This window comes from Papio anubis, chromosome 9 (assembly GCF_008728515.1).
Source record: "Papio anubis isolate 15944 chromosome 9, Panubis1.0, whole genome shotgun sequence".
Lineage (NCBI taxonomy): Eukaryota > Metazoa > Chordata > Mammalia > Primates > Cercopithecidae > Papio > Papio anubis.
The window spans coordinates 2,666,052-2,689,174 of NC_044984.1; the positions used below are offsets into that span (position 1 = coordinate 2,666,052).

Here is a 23,123-nt window from a genome sequence, read left to right on the forward strand (position 1 = left end):
GTGTCACCTCCCTGCTGCTCCTTCCCTGCTGGTGCTCCTGGGCTCCTGGGCTCCTGGCCATGGTGAGGGCGTCCGGAACTCCAGAGGCAACACAGAGGTGCCTGGACGATGATTCTGATGGTGGTGTTGCTCTGTTCTTGTCTGTCTAATATTCCTTTTTAATCCCCATCCTGCCTGCCCTCCCTTATGTAGGGTTACTTTAGTGATCCCTGGAATGTTTTTGACTTCCTCATCGTAATTGGCAGCATAATTGACGTCATTCTCAGTGAGACTAATGTGAGTATTACTCTGCCCTCCCCAGGAAACCTCCTCATTCCTCCTTCTCTGCCTCCTCTGTTTCTCTCTCTCTCACTCTCTGTTTACCTTCTTTTATTTTTTTTTTTAATTTCCTGTTTTTACCCGCCTCCAGTCATGCCTTTTATTGAACCTGCCGTCGTCCTGTGGGGAAAAAAAGTGGGAGCCTCTCTCCTCCTTTTTTTCCATTTACCTCAGCTCTGCCCGGCGGTGCCGGGCTGGGGCGTGGAGCTGAGCAGAGGGAGTGGCGGTGCAGGGGACACACCGCCCGGCTCCCCGGGGCGGCCACAGCCCCACGCCACCTTTGAACTAACCCAGCTTTTGTCAGGCCTCTGCACCCTGCGAAAACCAGGTTATCCAGGTTTGAGCCGCCAGAACTGTAGAGTGGTAAGAGAGTGTTTAATATGCCCACGTAACCTCTTTCTTTTCTCATTTTTTTTCTCTTCTCTCCCTTTTTCCATGCCTTTTTTTTTTTTTCATTTTTCCTCTTCCCTTTTGTTTTGTTTTTCTCCTTTGTTGTTGGTTTTTTTTTTCTTCTCTCTCTCTCTCTCTTCTCGGCTTCTCTGCCCCATGCAGCACTATTTCTGTGATGCATGGAATACATTTGACGCCTTGATTGTTGTGGGTAGCATTGTTGATATAGCAATCACCGAGGTAAACGTAAGTACATGGCGTCTGTACCTAACTGTCCGTGCCTGCTCTAACACTCATTTGTCTTTCCCCGGTTTTTTCCTTCATTTTATTTCCTCTCCCCACCTTCTTATTTTTATTTCTTTCTTTTTTTTTTTTTTTTTTTCTAATTTGTTTGTTTCAATTGGTTTGAAGGTTTTTTTTCCTTGTTGCTTTATTTTGAAAAAAAATTTATTTTAACTTTGGAACGCATTAGGCCTTTCCCTTTTCTGTTAAGTTCTGATTGCTGCATCTTCTCTCTCTCCCGTACAATCAGCCTGGCATGAGTCACACTGTATTGGAGGAAGCAGCTCTGGGAGCCGTGGAGTGAGAACATGAGGGGATGTTTGCCACTGTGGGCAGCTGCTGGGGCAGGGACCCAAACCTCTTCTGACCTCCACCTTCTCCTCCAGCCACTGCCTTCCCTACTCTCTCCTTTCCCTCCCCACAGCATCTTAGAAGAGAGCTCTCTCAAAGTAGAATACCCTGCGTTAAGGCTAAGAGTCAGCCTACATAGTCAGCCATAGCCCCCCCTCGCCCAAGGACCACCCATCATCTTGGGTTGAATGGGCTGTGTTTCCATTTAACATCAGCAGCCCACGCAGGCATCCAGGTCCCTGCAGGCTGGTTTGGAAGAGGAATGAGGAGAACCAGTCATGTCTGGACTCTTCTCTAGAAGTAGTAGGTGACCTACTGAGAGCTGCTCTGGGTGGACCTTTCCTCCTAGTTGCTGTGGAACCAGGCCCCATGTGAGCACCTCCCTCCCACATGCACCTGCCACTCCTGCCCTCGACCCCTGACCTCTCACACCCTTGCCTCTGGCTCCCTAGCCTCAGACAGATCCCCAGCCTCTGTAAGGCCTCCTGCCACCTCCTTCTCCCAAGAGGTGCCTCCTCCTATACAGTTCCTATCAGTTCCTGCACATGTCTTTTCTGTTACCTGGCATGTTTAAATCTCTCTTTATCTATAGGCAAGCCTTCTTGCGGTCAGTCTTTAACATGTGTTGTTTAATTTTTTTGTCATTATTTTTCCTTAATTAAGAGACTTGGTAATGTTTGCATAGACTTTTGATGCACTGAACCATTGAATAACAGCACAGAGTAGACGCTTTAGAGTTTTGATCTAAGATGTTTGGAACTACCCAGCCCACCACCCCCAGCTCCTCCATGCACCCTTACTCCCCTCTCCACTCCATCTTTTGCTCCCAGTCAGTTACACTGCCATGTTATTTTGCCTGCCAGATTCTTCCAGATTAGAAGCCCCCGTCTGCTCCTCTTCCAGCAGATGGACTTTGGAAAGCAGTTATTACACTTGTCCTATGTCCCCCGCCATAGCCTGGTGCCCCAACCCTGCTCACACTATAGCTCCAGAGACCATGGCCCATCTGTCTCCCTGTGTCTCTGAGAACTGTCTTTGTCCCGTGTGTGTATGTGTGTATATGTGAGTGCATGTCTGAGTGTGTGTGAGCGTGTATGTGTGTGCATGTGTATGTATGTGTGTGTGTGCACGCACGCATGTGTGTATGTGTGTGAGTGTATGTGTGTATGTGCACTCTCTCTTAACTTCTCCCAGTAAATCGTCAGATCATTTTTTAAATCAATCTTCCTCCTCATGCTCTGAGACTCCCCTCCCCTGTCTGAATGGACCTCAGTTTTGCAGCTGGATGAGCTCCAAGTTGCTGTTCCCACTCATGCACATAAAGGCCAGAGCTTCTGTGCCCAGAGCTTGTGCCATGCAGTGCTCAGCCCTGGCAGACACTGCAGGGAGAGAAACAGGAAAGACAGGACAGCAGTGGGCTCTGCCCTCAGGGGGTTTCCTTTCCAGGCAGCAGTGCAGAGCCACACAAAAATCTATGTAGAGGAGCCGAGAGCCCCACAGCAGGAAAACGCAGAAGGGTGGCTGCAAGCTGCCCCCTTGTGCAGAGGCCCCACTGCAGCTGCTCCAGGGGTCCTGTGGGTTCTTCCTACAGTCGGTAAGGCCCCTGTCACTCAGTCTGCCATTTTCTCCCCAACTATTCACGTCTTTAAAGAAAAAGAAAAACAACAAAAAAGCATTTTCTATAAAATTTATACAGAAAAGGGGGCTCTGTTGGGAGTAGGGAGGGGACCTGGACCCATGTAGCAGCTCCTGACATCGGAATAGTGGTCCTGACATCGGAATAGTGGTTTTCTATGTACAAATCACTTTGCATTTATCTGACTTAACGCTAAACTACCCTTTGACAGGTAGGAACTCTCATCCCCAATTTGCTGATGCTAAAGGTGATGATGGAGAGATTAAGTACCTTTCCAGTGCCTCAGAGTCAGCCTAGCCCTCCTGGGGCCAGCTCACTTCCTGCTAGGCCAGAATTCCTGGTTTCTGTACTCCACAATGCCTTTTGGTAAACAGAAACCTCACCTGTCCCTCCCGGTGTACTGCCACCGGCCACAGTTTACTCAGAACTTACGTTCTGTAATTGATATCTTAAATAACCACAGCGTTTTTTTCCACTTTGTAAATAAGCGATAATCAGCCCCGCTGAGAGTTCCACTGCCCTGTGTCCTCCCACACTGAGATGCTCCAGCCCGAGGCACTCGTGGCTTTGAAGTCCCACTGAAGGATTGTCGGGGGACAGGGTGGCAACCGTGCATGTGACTGACAGCAAGAGGAGGTGTCCTGAGACCCGACACCTATTTCAGAGCCACTTTCTCCCTCTCCCACACAACTGATGGCTTCTGAACCAAAAGAACAAACATAACATCCCCCAAGGCAGGAAGGCGGTTTGGGAGAGGAGAAAGCTGGACTTGAAGTCAGAACACTGGCAGATTGTTGAGTCTTGCTGCTGCTTCCTGTCAAAGCGTTACCAACATGCCCAAAGACTCTGTTTTTTCATCTGTCAGAGGAATGTGGTATTTACAGCAGTGTGTTTTGAAGCTCAAATAAGAGCATCTATTTAAAAACTCTATATAAACTGGTAACGCACTGTGGAATGGGAGAAACCGTGGCACCCAAGCAAATGACATTCTTTCCAAATTTACTGCTGGTGTCACTCAGAGGGCCTAGTCTCCAACCAAGACCTTTTGGTTAGTCTAATTATAACCTACAACCCACAGTCGAGAGCCCTGTTTCCCAGATATGCTTAGACCCACAGAGCTGGCCAACAGGTACAACTGGATCAAAACCAGCACACACACACATACCACGGTCCATTACTTTGAGGCCTGCAGGGGCCTGCTCTGAAAGCACAGTCTGGCTTGACCCTGCGCTCACATAGCAGCCAGTGTGAGGGATGGCAGCTTAACTGAGCAACACCGCCTATCCTCAGAGGTCACTCCCTCCCACTAGATGGTTCTGCCTCTAGGACATTAGCCCTTATGGACAGCCCCAGCATTCTCCTCCCAAGCCCATGGGATCCTTCAGAAAATCCTGCATCCCTGGGCCCTGCTCTGGGCCTTCCCAGATATTTTGAGTCATACTCTCATCACAAGACATATGTTCCCAGGGTGGTCTATTTGGAAAGAGTCTACATTGTCAGCCTCAGTGTAATCCATGAGGGCGTTGTACCTGTCACCTGCCGTCTTTAACTCCTAAACCCCTCCCCAGATGCCTTCTCCACCCTAACTTTCCTCCAAATCGTCCCCACATTTGCACTCCCCTCACCTTTTCTCTTTCCCGGGCTATGGGGCCCTTCCTGTCAGGAACCATCATCCATTCATTCCACAACATTCAGAGTCTCACTTCCTATATGTCAGGCACCGTTTGAGGCACCTGGGATCCATCAGTTGGCAAACCAAAAGCCCCTGCCTTCACAGATTTGCACTGTAGATGGGAATAGTCAGACAAGTCACAATGCAACAAGGACAGAAAATAAGGAACTCGTACGGTGTGTTAGAAGATGATAGACATTTCAGGAAAAAAAGTAGTGCCTGATAAGGGGGCTCCAAGGTGCTGGGGAGCAGTGATGGCAGGCGCTGGTTTAAATAAGATGGGCTTCCTTAAGGAGGTGACGGTTGAACAAAGTGAAAACATGAAGGAATTGGGATTCTCCATGCGGAGATCTGGGAGAAGAGGTAGCAGAGCAGGAGGAACCAAGTTGGCTGGTGCAGACTGAGCTGGGAAAGGAGAGGCGAGGGTAGCAGAGGAGTAACTAACAGCGTCCTCATTTGGGCTTTTACTCTGAGCAAGAAGGGGATATACTGGTGGCTTTGAGCAGAGGTGTCACGTGACCTGACTCTGGTTTTTAAAGAGACCAGTCTGGCTGTCTGTAGGAGTCAAGGGTGGAATCTGGAAAATCATTTGGAAGGCAAATGCGGTCATCCAGGTGGAAGATGTCCATTGCATGGAGCAAAGTTGTGGCAGTAGAAGCAGTGGAAAATGGTCAGCCCATCACTCTGTTTTGCAAACAAAATTAACAGTGTTTCCTGACAGACTGCATGGGGGCAGGAGGAGAATTGCCCAGGAGGACTGGGAGATTTGGCCTAAGTCAGAGAAGGATGGAGCAGTTAGGCAAGGAGGCGGCTGGAGGCGGGGCCTGTGTGAGTGAGGAAAAGCCAGAGCACGGTTTTGACATATCTGTTAGCCCTTGGAGGGGAGATGTCAGGTGGACAGGTGGACACACTGGTCAGAGGCCTGGGGATGGAGTCATTCACAACAAGATGGTACCCAAAGCCCTGGCACTAGAGAAGAAGAAGCGACAAGAGGCAGAAGAGTGGAGAGGCCTGGGCCAGGGCCTCTGGTGCGAGGAGATCGGGACCCACCAACTTCTGTTCATCTGGGAGATGCCTCTGAACAACTGCCAGATGTCACAAGAGGACTGTCTTCAGGCCCCCTCGTGCGGTCATGCTGAATTCTGCCTCAGTATCTGAAACATGGGCTCCTGCCGTTCTCCCAGTGCATCACCTGGGTCTAAATCCGAGCTTTTCTTCCTCTGTAGCCGGGGAGATAAGAGTGCAACGTCCTGCTGCTCTCAGGAAGCCTCTTGGTCGTCCTCAGTGCTTGGGTCTGAAATCATATTTTCCTGCAGTTGTTCATGAAAGTTACTATAGCATCAAAAGCTGCTCCCTAAACATCCCAAACTGGAATTAATTTGACTGCTTGGGCCAACAGCATTTCCCGACACCCTTCTTTTTCATTCTGTATTTTAAAATATACTGAACAATAGAACGTGCTGGGCAGCCTGAATTCCTGCATTATGGACATAGAGAAACATTCCCAAGTTGTGAATGAAGAAGCTTTGGTTATGCTTCCAGCTCTGGTGACTTAGAGCAATGAACTCCGTTCTCTGGGCCTCCATTTCCTTGAATGCATAAGTGAGGAGTGAGAGGTTTGGGATGGTCTCTTGCAACTCCAGCATGCAGTGATTCTGACTTGGGCATTTTCTGACAGCTGGAGGTGGACGCTTCATTGCCCCCATTGCCTTGCTGGGTTCTGAGGTGGTGTTTCCTGTCATCAGGCACCCATGGCTTCACGGGGATGATTCCTCCAGGGATGGAGTCGTCTGCATAGAGATAATCCGCAAAGCCACAGTGCTGAAGGAGAGCAAGGGAGGAGAGGCTCCCTTGGCTTTGGTGGAGCTCACGTGGAGATTCTGCAGAGAAAAGGAGCAGGAGAAAGACCTTCAGGGAGCAGAGCAGGCACAGTGAGGAGAAAGAACACTGGCCCCGGAGCTTCTGGGCACAGCCCACAGGAGGAATTGGTGAAGGCTTTGCACGACGCACAGACGTGTCCAGAGCAGGGAAATAAGCGAAGGTGGCAGTGGCTGTGAACATGAGGAGAAGAGGACCAACATGAGCACGACCTGATGAGCACGGATCAGGCATTGTGCCGAGGACACCATACACATGATCGGATGAAAACCGAGCGCTTGCTCTCCACATGAGGAAATCAAGGCTCAGACAGGACAAACCTCTGCCCAAGGCCACATGGTGAATGGGAGGCAAACCTTGGATTCAAACTCATTTCTGTCCAAGAATTAGCTCTTGTATTTCCACAGTGCCCGCTGGCTAAATCCCTGGGCCAGGCTGGCCTGGGCATGGCATCACTGAAGGGCAGGGCCCAGTGGTTCCTGCACTCCTCATTCAGTGCCTCCTGGCAACAGGACTTGGGGTGGAGCTGTCTGACTTGACTTCTTTGTGTCGGTAGATGCTGCGGATGCTGGATCCACAAAGCCTGGGATCCCCCTGGGATGCTCAGACAGAATGCAGGCTACACCAGGATCCGTGTCTCTGGTTACAGGGACCAGAAGGCAAAGGCCAGGAGGCGTGGAGCAGCACCACTCCCTTTACCCAGTTGGCATCTGCATCTGCAGCTGAAGAAAGGGACGGAGAGCCAGAGGGAGCAAGCGGCGACAAGGCAGGGCAGGGAGTGTCCAGGGATCAGCATGTCGGGGTGCTGGTCCCAAGTCTTCCCCACCTTCAGGCCCTGAAAGCCTTTCTACTTTAGCATCTTTCCACCATAGGCCCACAGGCACGACTTCCAGTAACTGTCACTCACTGCTCCCCACAACAGTCAAGCAAGCCGGGCTCCTCTCTGAGTCTGGGTCCTGGAAGGATGGAGGAAAAGCAGTCAGTCCTGAGTCAGAGACAGAGCTGCTTGCTACACGTCCGCCCCCTCAGGGGTGAGTCAGCTCAGCCTGCACGACTCCAGCCCTCTCTCTCGGCCTGCAACCCACAGTGCTTGCGTTGGACAGCGGGCCTGGCTCTCTCCGTCTGCCTTTGTGGCTGTAACCACGCCCACTGCCCCATGCCATGAAGGGCCAGAATAGGCAAAAGAAAGGCAAGGCTGGACGGGCGTGGTGGCTCACGCCTGTAATCCTGGCACTTTGGGAGGCCGAGGCGGGCGGTCAGGAGATCGAGACCATCCTGGCAAACACGGTGAAACCCCGTCTCTACTAAAAATACAAAAAATTAGCCGGGCGTGGTGGCGGGCTCCTGTGGTCCCAGCTACTCAGGAGGCTGAGGCAGGAGAATGCCGTGAACCCAGGAGGCGGAGCTTGCAGTGAGTGGAGATCGCGCCACTGCACTCCAGCCTGGGGGACAGAGCGAGACTCCGTCACAAAAAAAAAAAAGAAAGGCAAGGCTGAGTGCCCTCCCGCCGCCCATAGTTGTGATGAGGGAGGAGGGTAGAGAGATGTGGTCAGAAAGCAGATCTGTCCAAGGACATTACGGTGTACACACCTTAGAGCCCACCTAGCCCAAACCCTTATCTGTTTATTCTTCAAAGGTACCTTGAGCATCTGCTCTGTGATATTGCTTGAGGATATACTCATTTTCTAGGCGAGGACACAAAAGGCCAGAGGCAGGAAATAGGTTACTCTCACAGGTTTTCCACAGCAAGCTGACCGGAACTCCAAGTCAGTAGGGAGCTCAAGAGGGTGCTGTTGCCAGCCATTGTCTAGGTGACATTGGTGGGTGTGGCCTGAGCTGGCTCTAGGACAGATAGATTCAATCAAGCTCCGTGGTCGCAGGACAGCTGGGTGGGGCAGAGCTTATCCTTGACACCTCCCTCCAGCCCCACTTCTCATTGCTGCAGCCTCCTGTTGCCCTCGGAGGCCCTTCCAGCTTCTTCCCACTTTCAGCAACACCCCCCACCCCCAACAAACCTAATGCTACCAAGGTGCCTTGTTTCAAAATGAAGTGATTCCAGCACAGTGATTCGTGCTGGGTGGTAGCAGCTCAGTGAGCGGCCCTTCTAATAAATCTCTGTACCTTGAAGAGAAGGCCATGCTCAGTCTGCAGGTGGAATGTTGACTGTATCTCAGGTGAGCCTTCAGCAGTGTGACCCCTGAGTGGGGAGGATACTTTCGTGAGGTCCCTCCCCATCCTCCCTTTTCCTAGTCGCTCTTTGTAGAGCAACTAGGTTGTTTTCTACTCTGCTTAAGAGTACAGCTGGCCCTGGAGAGAGTTAGCAGAGCCACCCTCATTTTCCTAGAAGTGGGATGAAGCATCTGACCATCAGCAGTCCCCTGGGAGAGGCCAAAGGCCCCAGATCTCAAGGTCGAGGGCGAGGCTTGCTGTGTGAACTGGTGTGATGTTGAGGTTGTGGGGGTGGGGACAGAGAGACGGGCCTGAGAAGTGGCCCGGTGCAGCGAGTCTTCTCAAAAGCTTTGCCTTGAGAAGTACCCTGCAGGTTTGACCCAAAAGGTCATGGGAACCTGTTTTTTTATAGGCATCCAATCTGGGTTCTTAATTCAGCTGTGTGAGATTGCCGAGGTCCTGATGCGGCTCTGACCCGTCCAGGCTCCCCTTGCCCTCTGCCTTCTGCCCCATACCGTGTCACTTTTTATTTTCCTCAGATGCTCTTTCCTTTCCTGTTCTCATCTTATCAACCCACATGTGACCCTCTATTCCCCTCCATGTTAGGGCGGAAGTTGCCTAGCACACCCCTTGCTGTGGCCAGACAGCTGATTGTACCTGACCTGACACTTCAGTGTCCGACACTTTAGTTCCTACAGGCTCAGCAACCTGCTGTTGGGGTTTTTTCCAGAAATCTTGTAAAGCAAAGGCACCTAGAAGATGCCATGAGCTGGTAGTGAGGAGACACAGGCAGGCTCAAAGATACGTAGGGTGCCTCGAGAAGCACGGCCATTTCTGTTCATGCCCATTTACTCTCATAGTTGGCGCTCCCACCCTGGAATCATCTGTTTGTTTCCTTTTTGAGTCTCTGCCCCTCCCTGCCTCACCCACTGTCTGTTTCTCTGCCTTTCTTCTCTATCCTGTGGCCTCTCCTTCTGGCATAAGGAATTCTTTGATGCAGTTGGCACTGCTGGCACAGCGATTTCGTTCGTTTATCCTTCATGGGCTTTTCGTTGGTGGAGGTTGGTTTGTTTGAATGACTAGATGCTGGGCTGTCCTTCCCAGGGGAAGATGAAACTCCCAGGCAATTGTGTAATCAGTCTTGTTTAGTGTGTTTCTGGCGGGTAATACCACCTTGAGAGCCATCAGGTTGCAGATGATAACAGTGAGACCCTGAGGCTTCAGCCACTTCCAGCCAGCAAACTGGTCACTGCAGCCAGCAGCACAGGGCATAGCTCTCAGCCATCCACAGCTTCGCACACAAAGCAGGAAGAGCGAAAGAGGGCCAGGAGCCGCAGCCCCATGCTGGGAGCCCGCTGCCAGTCCCCTTGGGGCCAAAGGCCCCTTGAGGGAAGTTCTTAAGGGGCATTTCAACTCAGTGTCTGTAACTCCAGACACACAAGGAAGGCAAGAAAGGCCCTCTCCTTCTAGCTGGAATTCCACTTGGGAGAAACACGAAAGCCCGTGGGTTTCCGACCTTGGGGAGGTGGCCGGGGACAGAGTTCTTTCCTTGGTCCCCGTCCATTTTTAGCGTTATCCTGGTGTATTCCCTGCCCTTTGTCTTCCTCTGCTCAGTGCTCCTCCCCCATCACTTCCTTCTCTCCATTCACACCAAACCAGAATGGGAATTCTGCTGAAAATTGCTTCCAACGACACATATCTCATTCATTTGCTCTTTTGTCTGAAAGCCACTGGCCTCTACCCTCAGCTCCTGTCTATCCCAGCTGACGTGTGTTTAACCTTCGCCTCTCTTAGCAAGTACCTGTTCATTCAACTGTAGAAGTCTTGCAGTTTAAAACATGCTTTACTTTGGCCTCCTTAAAATATCTTGCCCTGCTGCCATCCCCAGTGGCTCCAAGAGTCAGCACCTCCTGACTCCTCCTGAGATAATGTGTTTCTCCTGGTGGGAAGGGGAGATAAAAGGATCATGCGGACCCACATACACACCCTTAACCTACACCTGCTGGCTCCTGACCATGAAGTTGGTGTCAGATGTTTCTAGCAGCCCCTGACCCCTGCCATTCCCAGCTCTCTCTGTGCACCAGCCTGACCCACCTCCTCCCAACCTAGATTAACTCCAAGGTCTCTGTCTCAAAAGCCCACCCCTTGGTCTTCCTCCACAGCATGACACCCCCCAACAGAACCAGCTGTTGTGTCTTGCAGATCAAATTGAGATTAGAGGTAGTACAAGCAGAGAAGTGGAGCATGGGGAGGGGGTACCAGCTGGATCGAGACCTTCACGTGGCTTGGAATGAAATTTATATCAGATCCACCTCCCTAAGTTCTGGACAAGACATTTAAAAAAATATAGCAAGGGTTCTGTAGCAGGACCACGATTTAGAGACTCACAATCCCATGACATTACTTTTGACATCTGTTTCAGAGGTGCGTGGAATCTCAGTGACACTGAGGTCATAGCGTTATTTCAATGGCAGCCATTGGAATTGGGCAGTCCTTTTCTGTAGGGCCAAGAGCCAGCCTTCCCTGGAGGAGATCAGAGGTCATCTGCACCTTTCAAAGTCAGCCTGCCAAGGAGAATGCAGCCATGGCTTATGCTCCCTTCACAATGCTCTCTGGCCGCAGGAGAGTATGGTGGAGGACAGCTGGGCTGGGTATTCCAGCCTAGAGATCTACTGCTCGGCCCCTGAATTTCTATAATCCTTATGCTTGGCTGTGCTTTCAAAAAATAATTATTATTTAAAAACTTTTTCGTATGGTGAAAAGCTATTTTTCAACTACCTTTTAAGTCTCCAGAGAGACCATGTAATGTGGCAACTCATCCCGCGGCCACCCACACCATCCTGGTGGGAAAATCCTCCACCTGGGAGGATCCTGTCTCTGCTGGCCTCTGGCATTCCCTGACTATCACCCCTCAGCATCCTAAATGTGGCCTAGACCTGGCATTCCGATGAAAATAAGTGCACAGTGACTGCCTTCCAGAAACAAAGACTTCATGCACTGAGGTGTTACTTCTCATTTGACCCTGAGCTTAATTCAGAAAGACGGCTTTCCAGAGACCTCCTCTCATTAGCTGCCCTGCACCGCTCCTCTCCTCAATGCCACTTCTGCCAAACCAAGGCAATCTGCATAAGCATACTGAAGGAAGGAAATCGGCTCTCCTTTCTATTTGCCCTGAGCCTGTTACCTGGAACCACTAACCAGAGCTCTCTCTCTCTGAAAACGCCCGACCTCTGCCTCAGATACGGAGTAATAACCTCATTTCATTTATATCAATTACGTAAAAAAATTAAGTTAATTGCCCCGATATCGTGCAATCGTTGAAAATTACCAGATCATTAGAAAACAAGGATGAAAGAGTTGGCTGCTCAGAAATTTCTCCACGCCTACCATTAGTGGAGACAGTGCCGTATTAAAAATCAGCCAGAATGTTCAGGTTATGTAAGCAGCTCTGATGGCTGCTGTAAAAGGGGAATGCAGTCTCCAGGCTCGGGGCCGTATGTCTTCAGGGAATCCTACAGCCCCTTTCTTCCCCCAGAAAGACCACAGATGGAGAAACTACAAACTAACTCAAAGACCCCGGCAGCAAATCTGGGAAGGGGTCAGAGATTAATGGCCCAAGTATTGATGGCTACCAACAAATTCTGAATTTACATGCAAAGGTAGAACTGATGCTTTGTAGTTTCTCAAGGCGCCATACTTGATATTTAAAGAGAGTGGTAAACCACAGAAACGTGTCTCTGAGCTAAAAGTGCTGATCCTGGGATACCACAGATGTCCAACTCCAGCAAGTCCAATCTCTCCTTCCATCTCAGAAGGGGATTCACTTGCCAAGGGGAAAGGGTACCAAAGACCAACGATGACTTAGGTTCATGTAGGAAACGTCTAGGGCATCAGTAGACCTTGGGGGCCTTGGGGGTAGGGGCTGTGTCTTAGGCTGCTTCCTATTGTTACCAGGTAGAAATCACTCAGGTGTTGCTCTCTGATTTCATCGTGAATGGTTATTGGTTTTTGAGACCACAGACCTTGTAAACGTAGCTCCTCATGTGAAAACAAGTTTGTGTGGTGTTAGAGGCAACACTGTCTCAGCTAGTCAAAAATGCCCTGTGAACAGTATGGCTTAAGGCTCAAGAAAAAGTGAATCTTTGAGTCTCTAGATTCTTCCAAAGTTGGTCCCTTAGGAGAGTTGTCATTACCAGGGTGGGAGAATGCCACATAGATCTCAGAGAGTCTTCATTCCTCCTCTTTCTACTGTCCTCATAGCTGCTCCTGACTTTTTCTTGTCTGCTATTACAGAGACATGCCATAGGAAATGTTAAATCAATACATGTTATTAAAATACAAAATACTATCAAGATTATCAGAACAGACCTAAAGTCAAGTCTTGAAGTGAAATATGACTTAAATAGACGAGGTCTTAAATGGGAGCTATAAAATGCAACAAGAGAAAAGACAGTTAAATGTTTAAAAATCTAAAAATCCCAAATGAAGGATTCTGAATGTTTAAGAAGTAAAATGAAACCGGTTTTGTGTGTTTTTTTTTTTTTTTTTTGGATGCCTAGAGGTTGGTTCAATTAGGCCAGGTAAGCCAAATACCTGGGTGTGTTGTCAGAATTATCTCCATTTTGGTCCTGTTCAGGCTGGGATTGACCCAGAAGACCTTCAAGCATTTGCCCAGGGTTCTTAGAAGTGATGAGCAGCTGTGATGGTTTGCAGGATGGATCCAAGAGGCCAGCAATGGCTCAAGCTTCCTGGGAACTCTGCCCAATACTCTGGAGTTAACATGGTGTAGGTTACCTCCCTCTCGGCCTCCCTCCCTGCCCCACTGAAGCCTGAGAAACATAGAACTCCTTGTCCATGAGCAAAAGAGCCCAAGCACTGGGCCAGGAGCGGGGCAGAACGATGCCAGAGGGTAGCCAGACCCGACCATCCTGGGCAACTATCACACACCAGAGGAAAAGGGGTTTAGGTGCTTTGCCAAGAAATTTCTTCTGTGCATGCCTGTATGAGAGAGAGAGAGAGAGAGAGAGTGTGTGTGTGTGTGTGTGTGTGCGCGCACGCACGTGTGTCTGTCTACCTATGTTTGTCTCTGTGTTCAAGCTCAGCCTGCTAGCCAAATCCTAGGGACCCCACACCGTGCAGTCACAAGGATTGACCTGGCAAGTGGAATCTTCATGAAGCAGAAGCTGAGATCTAGAGAGCCAGATCTAGAGTGTTCTGTAAAAGCCTAGAGAAGCGTCCCTTTCTTTCTCTTGCCTCACCTCACCCTATATCTTCACCATCCCCTAAAAGGACACCCTACCAACTAGCTATGAAAAAAAAAATTTTTTTTTGCTGAGAAATCTGTTACCCAAGAAATATTTCCAGGCTGCAAGCAAATGTCTAGTTGTGCACATTTCCATCCTTCAAAAATTCCATTACACATTTTCCTTGTTTGTACCTTAAAAACAGAAATACAAGAGCAACCATCTGAAAGTGGAGGGTAAAAGCCAAGTCCTGATTTTCTAGAAAGAGTTAGCAGCTCAGATGGTCAAGATCGGTTGGGGCTGAGCCCTCTGGGCTGGAGGCCAAAAAGTAAGGGCATTTTCCCAGAGCCAGGCCCCAGGAACTTGGGGAGAGGGCTGGCCCTGGGATACTCACCAGACGCCAGTTTCTTTAGCTTCTACCCCCAAATGAGTTCAGCAGTCAGACCCGTGAGAACAGCTTCCTGGGGTGTTCGTATCCTAAATTGTGTGCAGGGCTTTCAAGTTTAGAAAACAATTCAACACTCATTATTTCATGCCAATGGCCAGGGCTTGCCGCATCTATAGACTAACTGCTAAGCAAGGCCATCTCCTGCCTGAGCCTGAGCTTTGAGAACAAGCCCCATTATGGAGTGAGTTGAGGCCACCTCTGGAGGCCCTCCTCAGTGTTGACTTGAAGTCATTCTCCCCTAAACCTGAGACGCCACTGCCCTTGGGCTGCTTTGCTTAAATATATGTGGGCAAGGATAGGCCCTGGGGTTAGCGAGGCCTCTGTCCTTCAGCTGGTCCTGCCTGGGGTAAGCGAAAGTGCATAAAGCCCAAGTCCTCAAAGGTGAACAATGTAATAAAATTAAAACAGGCTTGGCACAGTGGCTTACATTGGTAATCCCAGCAGTTTGGGAGGCCAAGGCAGGAGGATCACTTGAGGCCAGGCCACGAGTTTGAGACCAGCCTGGGCAGTATAGTGAGACCCTATCTCTACAAAAAAAAAAAAAAATTTAAATTAGCCGGGCATGGTGGCACGTGCCTGTAGTCCTAACTACCGGGGAGGCTGATGTGGGAGGATCATTTGAGCCCAGGAGTTCAGGGCTGCAGTGAGCTGTGATTATGCCACTGCACTCCAGCCTGGGCAACAGAGCTGAGACCCTGTCTCTGAAACAAAACAAAACCAAACAAAACAATGACAAACCTCCATCCACAAAATCCCAAAGACCTCATCTGCTTATGTAATAATATTACGGGTGTGAGTTTTAAAGGTCTTAGGCAGGAGAATGCCTGTGGGTCCTTGTTTGACATGAGACCCAGCAACACAGACCCTACAGTCTCGGGGATGCCCCAGGACCTGCCAGGCCTACGCTTTCACGTTTCTTTCACTTGTTTCCTTTTGCCCTCTTCTGCCACTGTGTTGCTCCTGTGTTAGCCAAGACCTAGAGTACCAGGCATCTTCCTAGGAGGCTCATTACAGCTTATCTCTATCTGCCTTTCTTTAAAGCCAGCTGAACATACCCAATGCTCTCCCTCTATGGTAAGACCAACCCTCCCGACCATGCTCCCGGCTTCCGTGTCCCCCTCTAACACCCCTACTCTCCCCACCCTGATCTCCAGAGTCCCTGGGAGCCCTGCCTGGCTCTCACTGCATGTGGCCACCGTGTCTGCCGTGTGCCTTGCCTGCCTGTTCCCTTCTCGTGTGAGCTGTGAAGATGCTGTTTGTGCAGTGGTGGTGTTTTACCCCTGAGCTTTCCTTGGGGTGGTAATTCACTGTGATCTTGACTATCTAACAAGCCACTGGGAGAGAATGGGACCTGAGGGCCATTTCCTGTTAAACGCCCTGAGGACTCCACGGGCCAAAGCCTCTGACCTTAATCTGATGTGAGAAATTTGCAGAGGGTACCTATGAGAGCCGTGGGAGGGCTCCAGGGTAAGGAGGGAAGAAAGAGGTGTTCTAGCAAGGGGATGGAAGGGCGGACGATGATTCCTATTCATCAGTGTCTGCAGCTTCTAGCTTCCCTGTGCTTTCAGGTGGAAGTCCACCATAGAAGGTTTAAGCTGGGATTTGTTACTGAGAGCATGATTGAATTTCCAGGCACTCCAACCTTGCTACCCCTTGCATTTTTCTAAATTCCTGAAGTCCATTAAAATTAGGCTACAGCCACTGTTCTGCAGCAAGCTGGAAGCAGAAAAACGAGCTCCGTTGATTGGATCACTGCTGTGGTAGGAGTCTCTGATTCGCTTTGGCTAACATGATAAAAGAGACGCCATTCAGTGTGACCTTGAAGCCTCCTTGACCCAGGCTCCTCCAAAAGGCTGCCGTTACGCATTTCAAACCGGGCCAAGTATGAGTTTTTAGAAGGACCAGTGGGGTTGACTGACCAAGCCGCAAAGTCCACAGACCGAGGCAAGCTTGGGTGGGTTGATGTGTTCGCCAGTGCAGCCAGGCAGGGCCAGGCAAGGCTGCCACAGGAAAGGCTGAGCCCGGGGTGCTCTACCCCGCTTCCTGGGGATGCTGCTTCCTGGATCAGCCGTCTGGATCTGCCTCTTTTTTGCATTGTCATTTGGTTTATTAGAGCAAATTGGTGTGTCCAAATGGCAACGTGTTTGTTCCCCGTCTCCAGCAGCGTTAGGAAACTGCAGCCACAGGGGAGGGTTCTGAACAGTGGAATGGAATTCACACTGCAAGCTTGGTGTTTGGTGTTTTCTTTTTTTGTTTGTTTTGTTTTGTTTTTTTAACTGAGCAGACCCAGATGCCCCTGTGGCACCAACTTCTCAAACTCTTGACACTTGGAGCTGAAGTTCTCCACTTAAGCTTGTTCTTTCTTTTTTTTTCTCCTTTCTCGAACATGGTAGAACTGACAGCTGAGTTATAAAATCCTAAGCCTCCTCTGCATACTCCTCTGGGGGAACACAACCTCCTTTTAAGGAGTGAAAATAGAATTTCAAGTAGATACACAGGTGATAGAAATACAGAGATTAAGGGCATCAAAGGCTTCAGAACACACAGGCAGGGCAGAGCCCAGGGCAGGACAGGGCTGCTGCCTGCAGCTCTCAACCCAGCCCCTCAGGTACCCGTGCAGCAGGTCCTGAGACCCACCAGTCTGTCCCCTGCCTTGAGGGCAATGGGAGCCTTAGGAGGAACTGAGGCAGCTCTGATTTTGAAACATAAGGAATATTTTTGCTCTTCTCCTGTCTGGAAGGTCTGGAAAGCAGGAGAGGTCTCTAGCTTGCTTCTGTGCAGGATGGTGGCTGCCTCCGGGTCTCCCTGCCTCCCTCATAATCTCCTGTCCTGCATAGTGAGGGAAGCGGCCTCTGACGTCACACCAGGGCCGGCCAGAGCAGGCAGTGCAGTTAGAAGGGCTTTAGCGCTGGATATTGCCAGAGAGAGTCTGACCTAGAAACAATTCAAGATAAAAGGCAAGGTAAAGCAAGGAGTGGGGAGGGCCCAGGTGGCCCCAGTAACAACCTGAGACCTCCCACCTCAGGGAGGTGTGGACGGGAACAGTAACAGGAAGCCCCGAGGGTCCATTCTCTCCCGGTGCCCGCAGGGCTGGGTGAGCTGCACTAGCTCCGGATTTGGCAGTGGCTCCCTCCTAGGTTCCTGCTCACTAGGCCGGTGTGGGCAGAAGGAGGAACAAGTGGGGAGTCAGCTCATGTTCTCAGGTTTGGAGGCAGAGGATGGCAGGGCAGCCTGTCCTGAGCCCTGGCCAGGCTTGTGCCCAAGCCCCCAGGTTCCCCCAGGGTCCAACAGCAGCAGCCCAAGCACCTCCACTCGCCTTGGCCTGATTGATGCGCGATGCGCTTTTGATTTCGATTTACGGATGATTGATTTGATTAAAGTGCTTTGATTGATGATTGATGATTGATTTTGAGCAAAAAAAGTTTTGATTTCGATTTATTGATGATTTCTGGACGCGATTTTCGCGCCAGTTTGATTTCGGATGATTTGACGATTTCCGATTTCGTCCTGATTGATTGATGGATGATTGATTTCTGCGCGATTGCCTGACGCCTTTTGAGCACCCATCTGCAGGAGCATCACTTGCAAGGGAGGCCTCCCCTCTCTTATGCTGCCCCTCTCCCTTCCAGGGTTTTGTACAGCCTGGAGGGTTGGAGCCTCCTAGAGGCCCCAGGGCAGAGGGGAGTAGGAGGGCAACAGCTTCAGAGCAAGGGCTGCAAACCAGACCCTCTTCAGCACTGAGTAGCCCCCTAATCCCTCCCTTTGGGACAGGGGCTGTGGAAAGTAGAAGGAGGTGATACAAGGGAAGTGCTGGAGTCCCAAGCAGCTGGGGCATGAGGCCCCTTCAGAGGGCCTCAAATGCACACATACCCACAGCTGGGAGAGAGGCCATCCACCAACCCATGTCCTCAAAGAGTGCTGGGCTCCACTTAGGATGCAGGACTCTCTGCCCAGACAAACGGGAGAGAGGCTAGGGCTGCTTCCTCAGCACTGCAGAGGCAGGGGCTCCCAGGGCAACTGGCTCTGGGCCTACACGATTCCAAAGCTTGTGGTAGTTCCTGATGGAATTGTCTGTTCCTCCACCCAGGGCATTAAGAACTAGGAATGAAGGGGAAGTGGGGAGAGTGAAAACACAGGAGCACAGCCCAGCGGCCTGGGCACAGTCTAGCTCTGCAGAGAGTGGACTGAGCTGTCCACTCGTTACAGTGGGCGGCTGCCCTCCCAGCTGAGGGGTAAGTCTAGTGCAGCAAACCCTGGCCTGCCTTCTGCCACTGCCACTGAGGTCTGTATTTCTCGGAGGGGCCCTTCTGTTCTCACCCCCCTCTTGCTGTGCTAACTGCACCTCCTGTTGCCGACGGGTTCCAGAACGCAGAGGAAAACTCGCGCATCTCCATCACCTTCTTCCGCCTATTCCGGGTCATGCGCCTGGTGAAGCTGCTGAGCCGCGGGGAGGGCATCCGGACGCTGCTGTGGACCTTCATCAAGTCCTTCCAGGTAGCCGCCCCTCATGTCCTGCGGCCTGGGGATCCCAGGGCTGCCGCCTGGCCCAGAACACAGCTGGCACAGGGAGGAGCCCTCCACTCTGGGGCCCTACTCCTTCCTCTGTGTGGCGGAACTCAGCTGCTCTACCTGGCTCCCTGTTTCCGCACTGAGAGGCTTAGACGAAGCGTGTGGTTTCCAAGGCAGGCTCAGAGCCCGAGAAGGCCAGGTGGTAAAGGAGGGATGGGAGCTACGGGGAGGCGGAAAGGGTCTGCCTTACTTTTAACCATCATTTATGTCTTTCTCCACAAGAATTTACTGGACCAAGGGGTTTTGTGGTAAGGAACAAACCTGAAAAACATGGGCCTGGACAACCTGGTGACCGCTATTGCCCTTCGAATTCAGCATTTTCAGAATCTGGCCCATCGCCCTCCTCCCCGCAGGCATTTCAGCAGCATCCGCTGACAGCACCTGTTATGTCCTCAGCCAGAGTCGCAGGACCCTGGTGTCCTCCGCTCGGCTAGACAGGCCTTTCGAATGGGCCCAGGACTGCCTGGCCACGTGATGCGTTCCTTTTCTCAGCCACTGTTTTCCCGTTAAAACAGAATGACAATCAGCCCCTGCCAGCTCGGAGGAGCCTTTGTAGGGTTGAAGTTAGGAGAAGCAAAGCTGCTGGACCACTTGACTTCCCCCAGATGAGTGCTGAACCCCTGAAGGCGGTTCATGCTTCCCTGGGCTGGCGGAACGCAGGCTTCTCTCCCACCATGGAGGGGCCGCTCTCAGCCTTCCCCAGACGAGAATCTGTCAGGGAAGCTCCTTTGTGTGCCCCACCCCGGCCAGTCCCCGCCTGGGGACACGGCGTGCCTGGGCCTGGTCTGGTGTGCCCATGGCTATAGCTGTAGCCAGAGGAAAGATGCCCATCCCCGCTCTGCCCCCGGCAGCCTCCAGCCAGGGACTGACCATCCAAGGCTCTCAAGGGAGCTCCCAATGGCCAGGCTTCCTCTGAGCCGCCAGGGCTGACCCCCGCCTAATGGTGAGCTGGGGCTCCTGCACTCCCAGCCCGGGTCGGCCCAGGCTCTGGGGATTCGAAAAAGTAGGCCCCAGTGGAAGCAGGACTGCCGCTGACTCTGCACTTGGGTGCACGCGGAACCCACGGCTGTGAGTGGCCATACTCGCCCTGCCCCCCGACATCTCCCGGGTCTGGGAAGAGACGCAGACTGGGTGACTGCGAGGGCCTGATGGTGGCACAGGCGTTAAGTGCCCCAGCTCTCATAGAAGAGAAGTTAAGTGCCCCAGCTCTCATAGATAGAAAGTGGCAAAAACAGGATTTGAACCCATGATCTTTCTTTTAAATTTTTCCTTATTAAATGTTTTCATTGCAATAGTAATACCCGCTCACTACAACTAGTGGGATAGAATGAAGCTGTGTGAAGGAAGGGTGTAACCTGCCACTACCCCACTCCTCCACAGGTAACCACAGTCAGCTGGGTGCTGTCCACGATTTCTCCCGCGTCGTACAAACATACCGCACATGTGTAGTCGGAGGAGGCTTTGCTCTTTCTTGATTGTTTTGCCCAGGGAGTGTCGCACTATGTGGTTACTCTGCGGCCTGCTTTGAAAACCCAGCTGAAATGGGAAGTCAGTTCCGGTTTCTCAGACCTTCCCCCAGGTTCCCCGTAGTCCTGTGGGACTCTTGGAAGTGTCCCCCAGCCCAAACCGGGCAATAGCTGATGGCCGCAGAGACAGGGATGCGGCGCTCCCTGGGAAGGGGCCCAGCTGGCCTCTGCACTCCGGCCTCATGGGAGTCTCCTGCACTTCCTTCCAGGCCCTGCCCTATGTGGCCCTCCTGATCGTGATGCTGTTCTTCATCTACGCAGTGATCGGGATGCAGGTAGGGAGGCTCCCATCACGGGGCTCCTGGCCTCCTGCTCTCCTCCTCTCCTGCTCTGTCTCTTCCCAGTTTCCAGCACCACATTCCCTCACGCCTTCCTCCCTCCCTTCTCCCTTTCATTCCTGACTGTCCCTCTCCCTCCTCTTCCATTTTCTGAGGCCCAAAAAGCCACAGGAATGGGAACTTTCCCCAAATGGATCTCCTGTAGGTAACAGGAGAGTGGCCAGGTACAGAATACACAGCCCAGAGAGCTTCCCTCCCTGAGGCCTGGGTTCTGCTCTTGGTAGAGGAAAGACACTCCTGAGTTATGCAAGGGGCCTCGGGAGAGACACAGCCCCTTCTCAAGAAACAGCAGCAAGGTGTGTCTGCCCAGCACCCCTGTTTGTGTCCAGGTCTGATGGGCCTGAGAATTACCCCAACCAGATTCATTGGAAGCTAATGACTGAGAGGGAGGGAGGAAAGAAGAAGGAAGCAAAGAAGGGCAAAATCAACACAAGGCTCACCACATCAAACGTGCAGCAGTTTTCTGGGGCCTCCCCTCCCAGGTGCCCACTGCACCTTTCACCACAAACCTGGAGCTCTCCATTCCCGTCTCCGGGCTCCAGCTTGAGGTCCCAAGGTCAAACCTGGCAGGACGCCCACAGTGGCCCAGAGCGTTTCCTTGGCCGCTCCTCCAGGAAGTCCCCTACTTACTCATCGCAGAAAGACCCAAGATTCAGTTGCCAAAACCTTTTGAGACTAAAAGAGCTACCTTGATACCTGATAACGGTGGCAGTTTCTAAGATAAGCACAGCTTTAAAAGACCAGGAAAAAAAAGGGATTTCAGGAATGAATGAAGCCTGCCCTAGCCCCAGATCACTCACTCCACATCACTCCGAAATGCAAGAACTAAATTTGAAAGAGTGCTTGGGCGTGCAGCGCTGAAATAGCAAAGAAAATAACACAGTGCATCCTGTGTTCTGTCAGAAGCAGGGTCCCTGTCCCAGCATCCAGCACTCTCAGCCCCAGCTCCCACCAGGCTGTCGGGACCTGCCTGAGGCTGTGGGCTCTTTGATTCTCATGCTTGTCCAGTGTGGGGATCGTGCGCAGGGGCCGGGTGGGGCAGCAGGTGCCTGCCAGGTTGCATGGGAAAACTATTCAGCTTGTGGCGGCCAGTTCCAGGGACACCTGAGACCCCTGAAGAGACCACTGAACAATGGTGGGAAATTAGGATCCTCTCTGTCCACAAATCACTAAACACCTCTTCCTTCCCTCTCCTAGGTGTTTGGGAAAATTGCCCTGAATGATACCACGGAGATCAACCGGAACAACAACTTTCAGACCTTCCCCCAGGCCGTGCTGCTCCTCTTCAGGTGGGTCCCTGAGGACACAGGTGCACAGATACACACACACCTGTGTGGTGCCACACTGTGGCCTGGTGGTAGAAGGAAAGGGAACTGTTTCCCAGGGAGTAGGAAGGGAGAGGATGCGTGCTTGGTGTCTGCCTGACAAGGAGGCCAGTGGGTCCATTGTCATTTATGATAACTTTCCACAGAGAAACACACTATGCACTGGCACACCTGCTGGAAACCAGCCAAAACCATTAGGGGAGCAAAAGTCACATGCTGAAAGCAGCCTTGCTTGGAGTCTGAACAGGCCCAAAGCCAACCTGCCAACATGCTTTGCGACCTTGAGCGAGACATCTAACTTCTCTGAACCTCAGTTTTCTCGTCCAATAACTACGGATATCTATCACTATACCAGCACCTGTCTGTGCCATTTGCTGTGCTGGATGCTTATGTCCACATGCACTGGCGTCATCCTTATTTAATCCTCAACACAATACTAGCAAACTGAATCCAGCAGTACATGAAAAAGATGATACATCATGATCAAGTGGGTTTCATTCCAGGGATGCAAGGATGGTTCAACATATGCACATCAATAAGTGTAATACACTATATTAACAGAATGAGGGAAAAAAGACCCACATGATCATCTCAATAGATGCAGAAAAGCACTTGACAAAATTCAACATCCTTTCACGACAAAAACTCTCAACAAATTAGGCATAGAAGGAATGTACTACAACACAATAAAGGCCACATATGACAAGGCCACAGCTAACATCACACTTAGTGGTGAAAAGTTGAAAGCTTTTCCTTTAAGATGAGGAACAAGACAAAGATGCCCACTCTCACCACTTCTATTCAACATGATAATACTGGAAGTCCTAGCCAGAGCAATTAGGCAAATGTTATCCAAATAGGAAAGGAACAAGTGAAATTTTCTCTGTTTGCTGATGACATGACCTTATGTATAGAAAATCCTAAAGATCACCAAAATCTATTACAACTGATAAACTAATTCAGTAAAGTTGCAGGACA

General features: G+C 51.1%; 1 protein-coding gene across 46 annotated transcripts in view; it reads left to right on the top strand.

Annotated features, from left to right (window-relative positions):
- Window positions 1–23,123, top strand: part of CACNA1C (calcium voltage-gated channel subunit alpha1 C) — a 729,498-nt gene that overhangs the window by 665,249 nt on the left and 41,126 nt on the right. For 16 of the 46 annotated variants that reach the window (XM_017946452.3, XM_017946455.3, XM_009217708.4 and 13 more), the window contains exons 30-34: window positions 871–954; window positions 15,429–15,461; window positions 18,753–18,881; window positions 20,692–20,757; window positions 22,018–22,109. In XM_017946452.3, the coding sequence (XP_017801941.1) occupies window positions 871–954; window positions 15,429–15,461; window positions 18,753–18,881; window positions 20,692–20,757; window positions 22,018–22,109 (404 nt within the window). Of the gene's footprint in view, window positions 1–192; window positions 277–870; window positions 955–15,428; window positions 15,462–18,752; window positions 18,882–20,691; window positions 20,758–22,017; window positions 22,110–23,123 lie in introns of all 46 variants that reach the window. The other 30 variants (XM_009217701.4, XM_017946457.3, XM_017946456.3 and 27 more) reach the window with 5 other exon arrangements.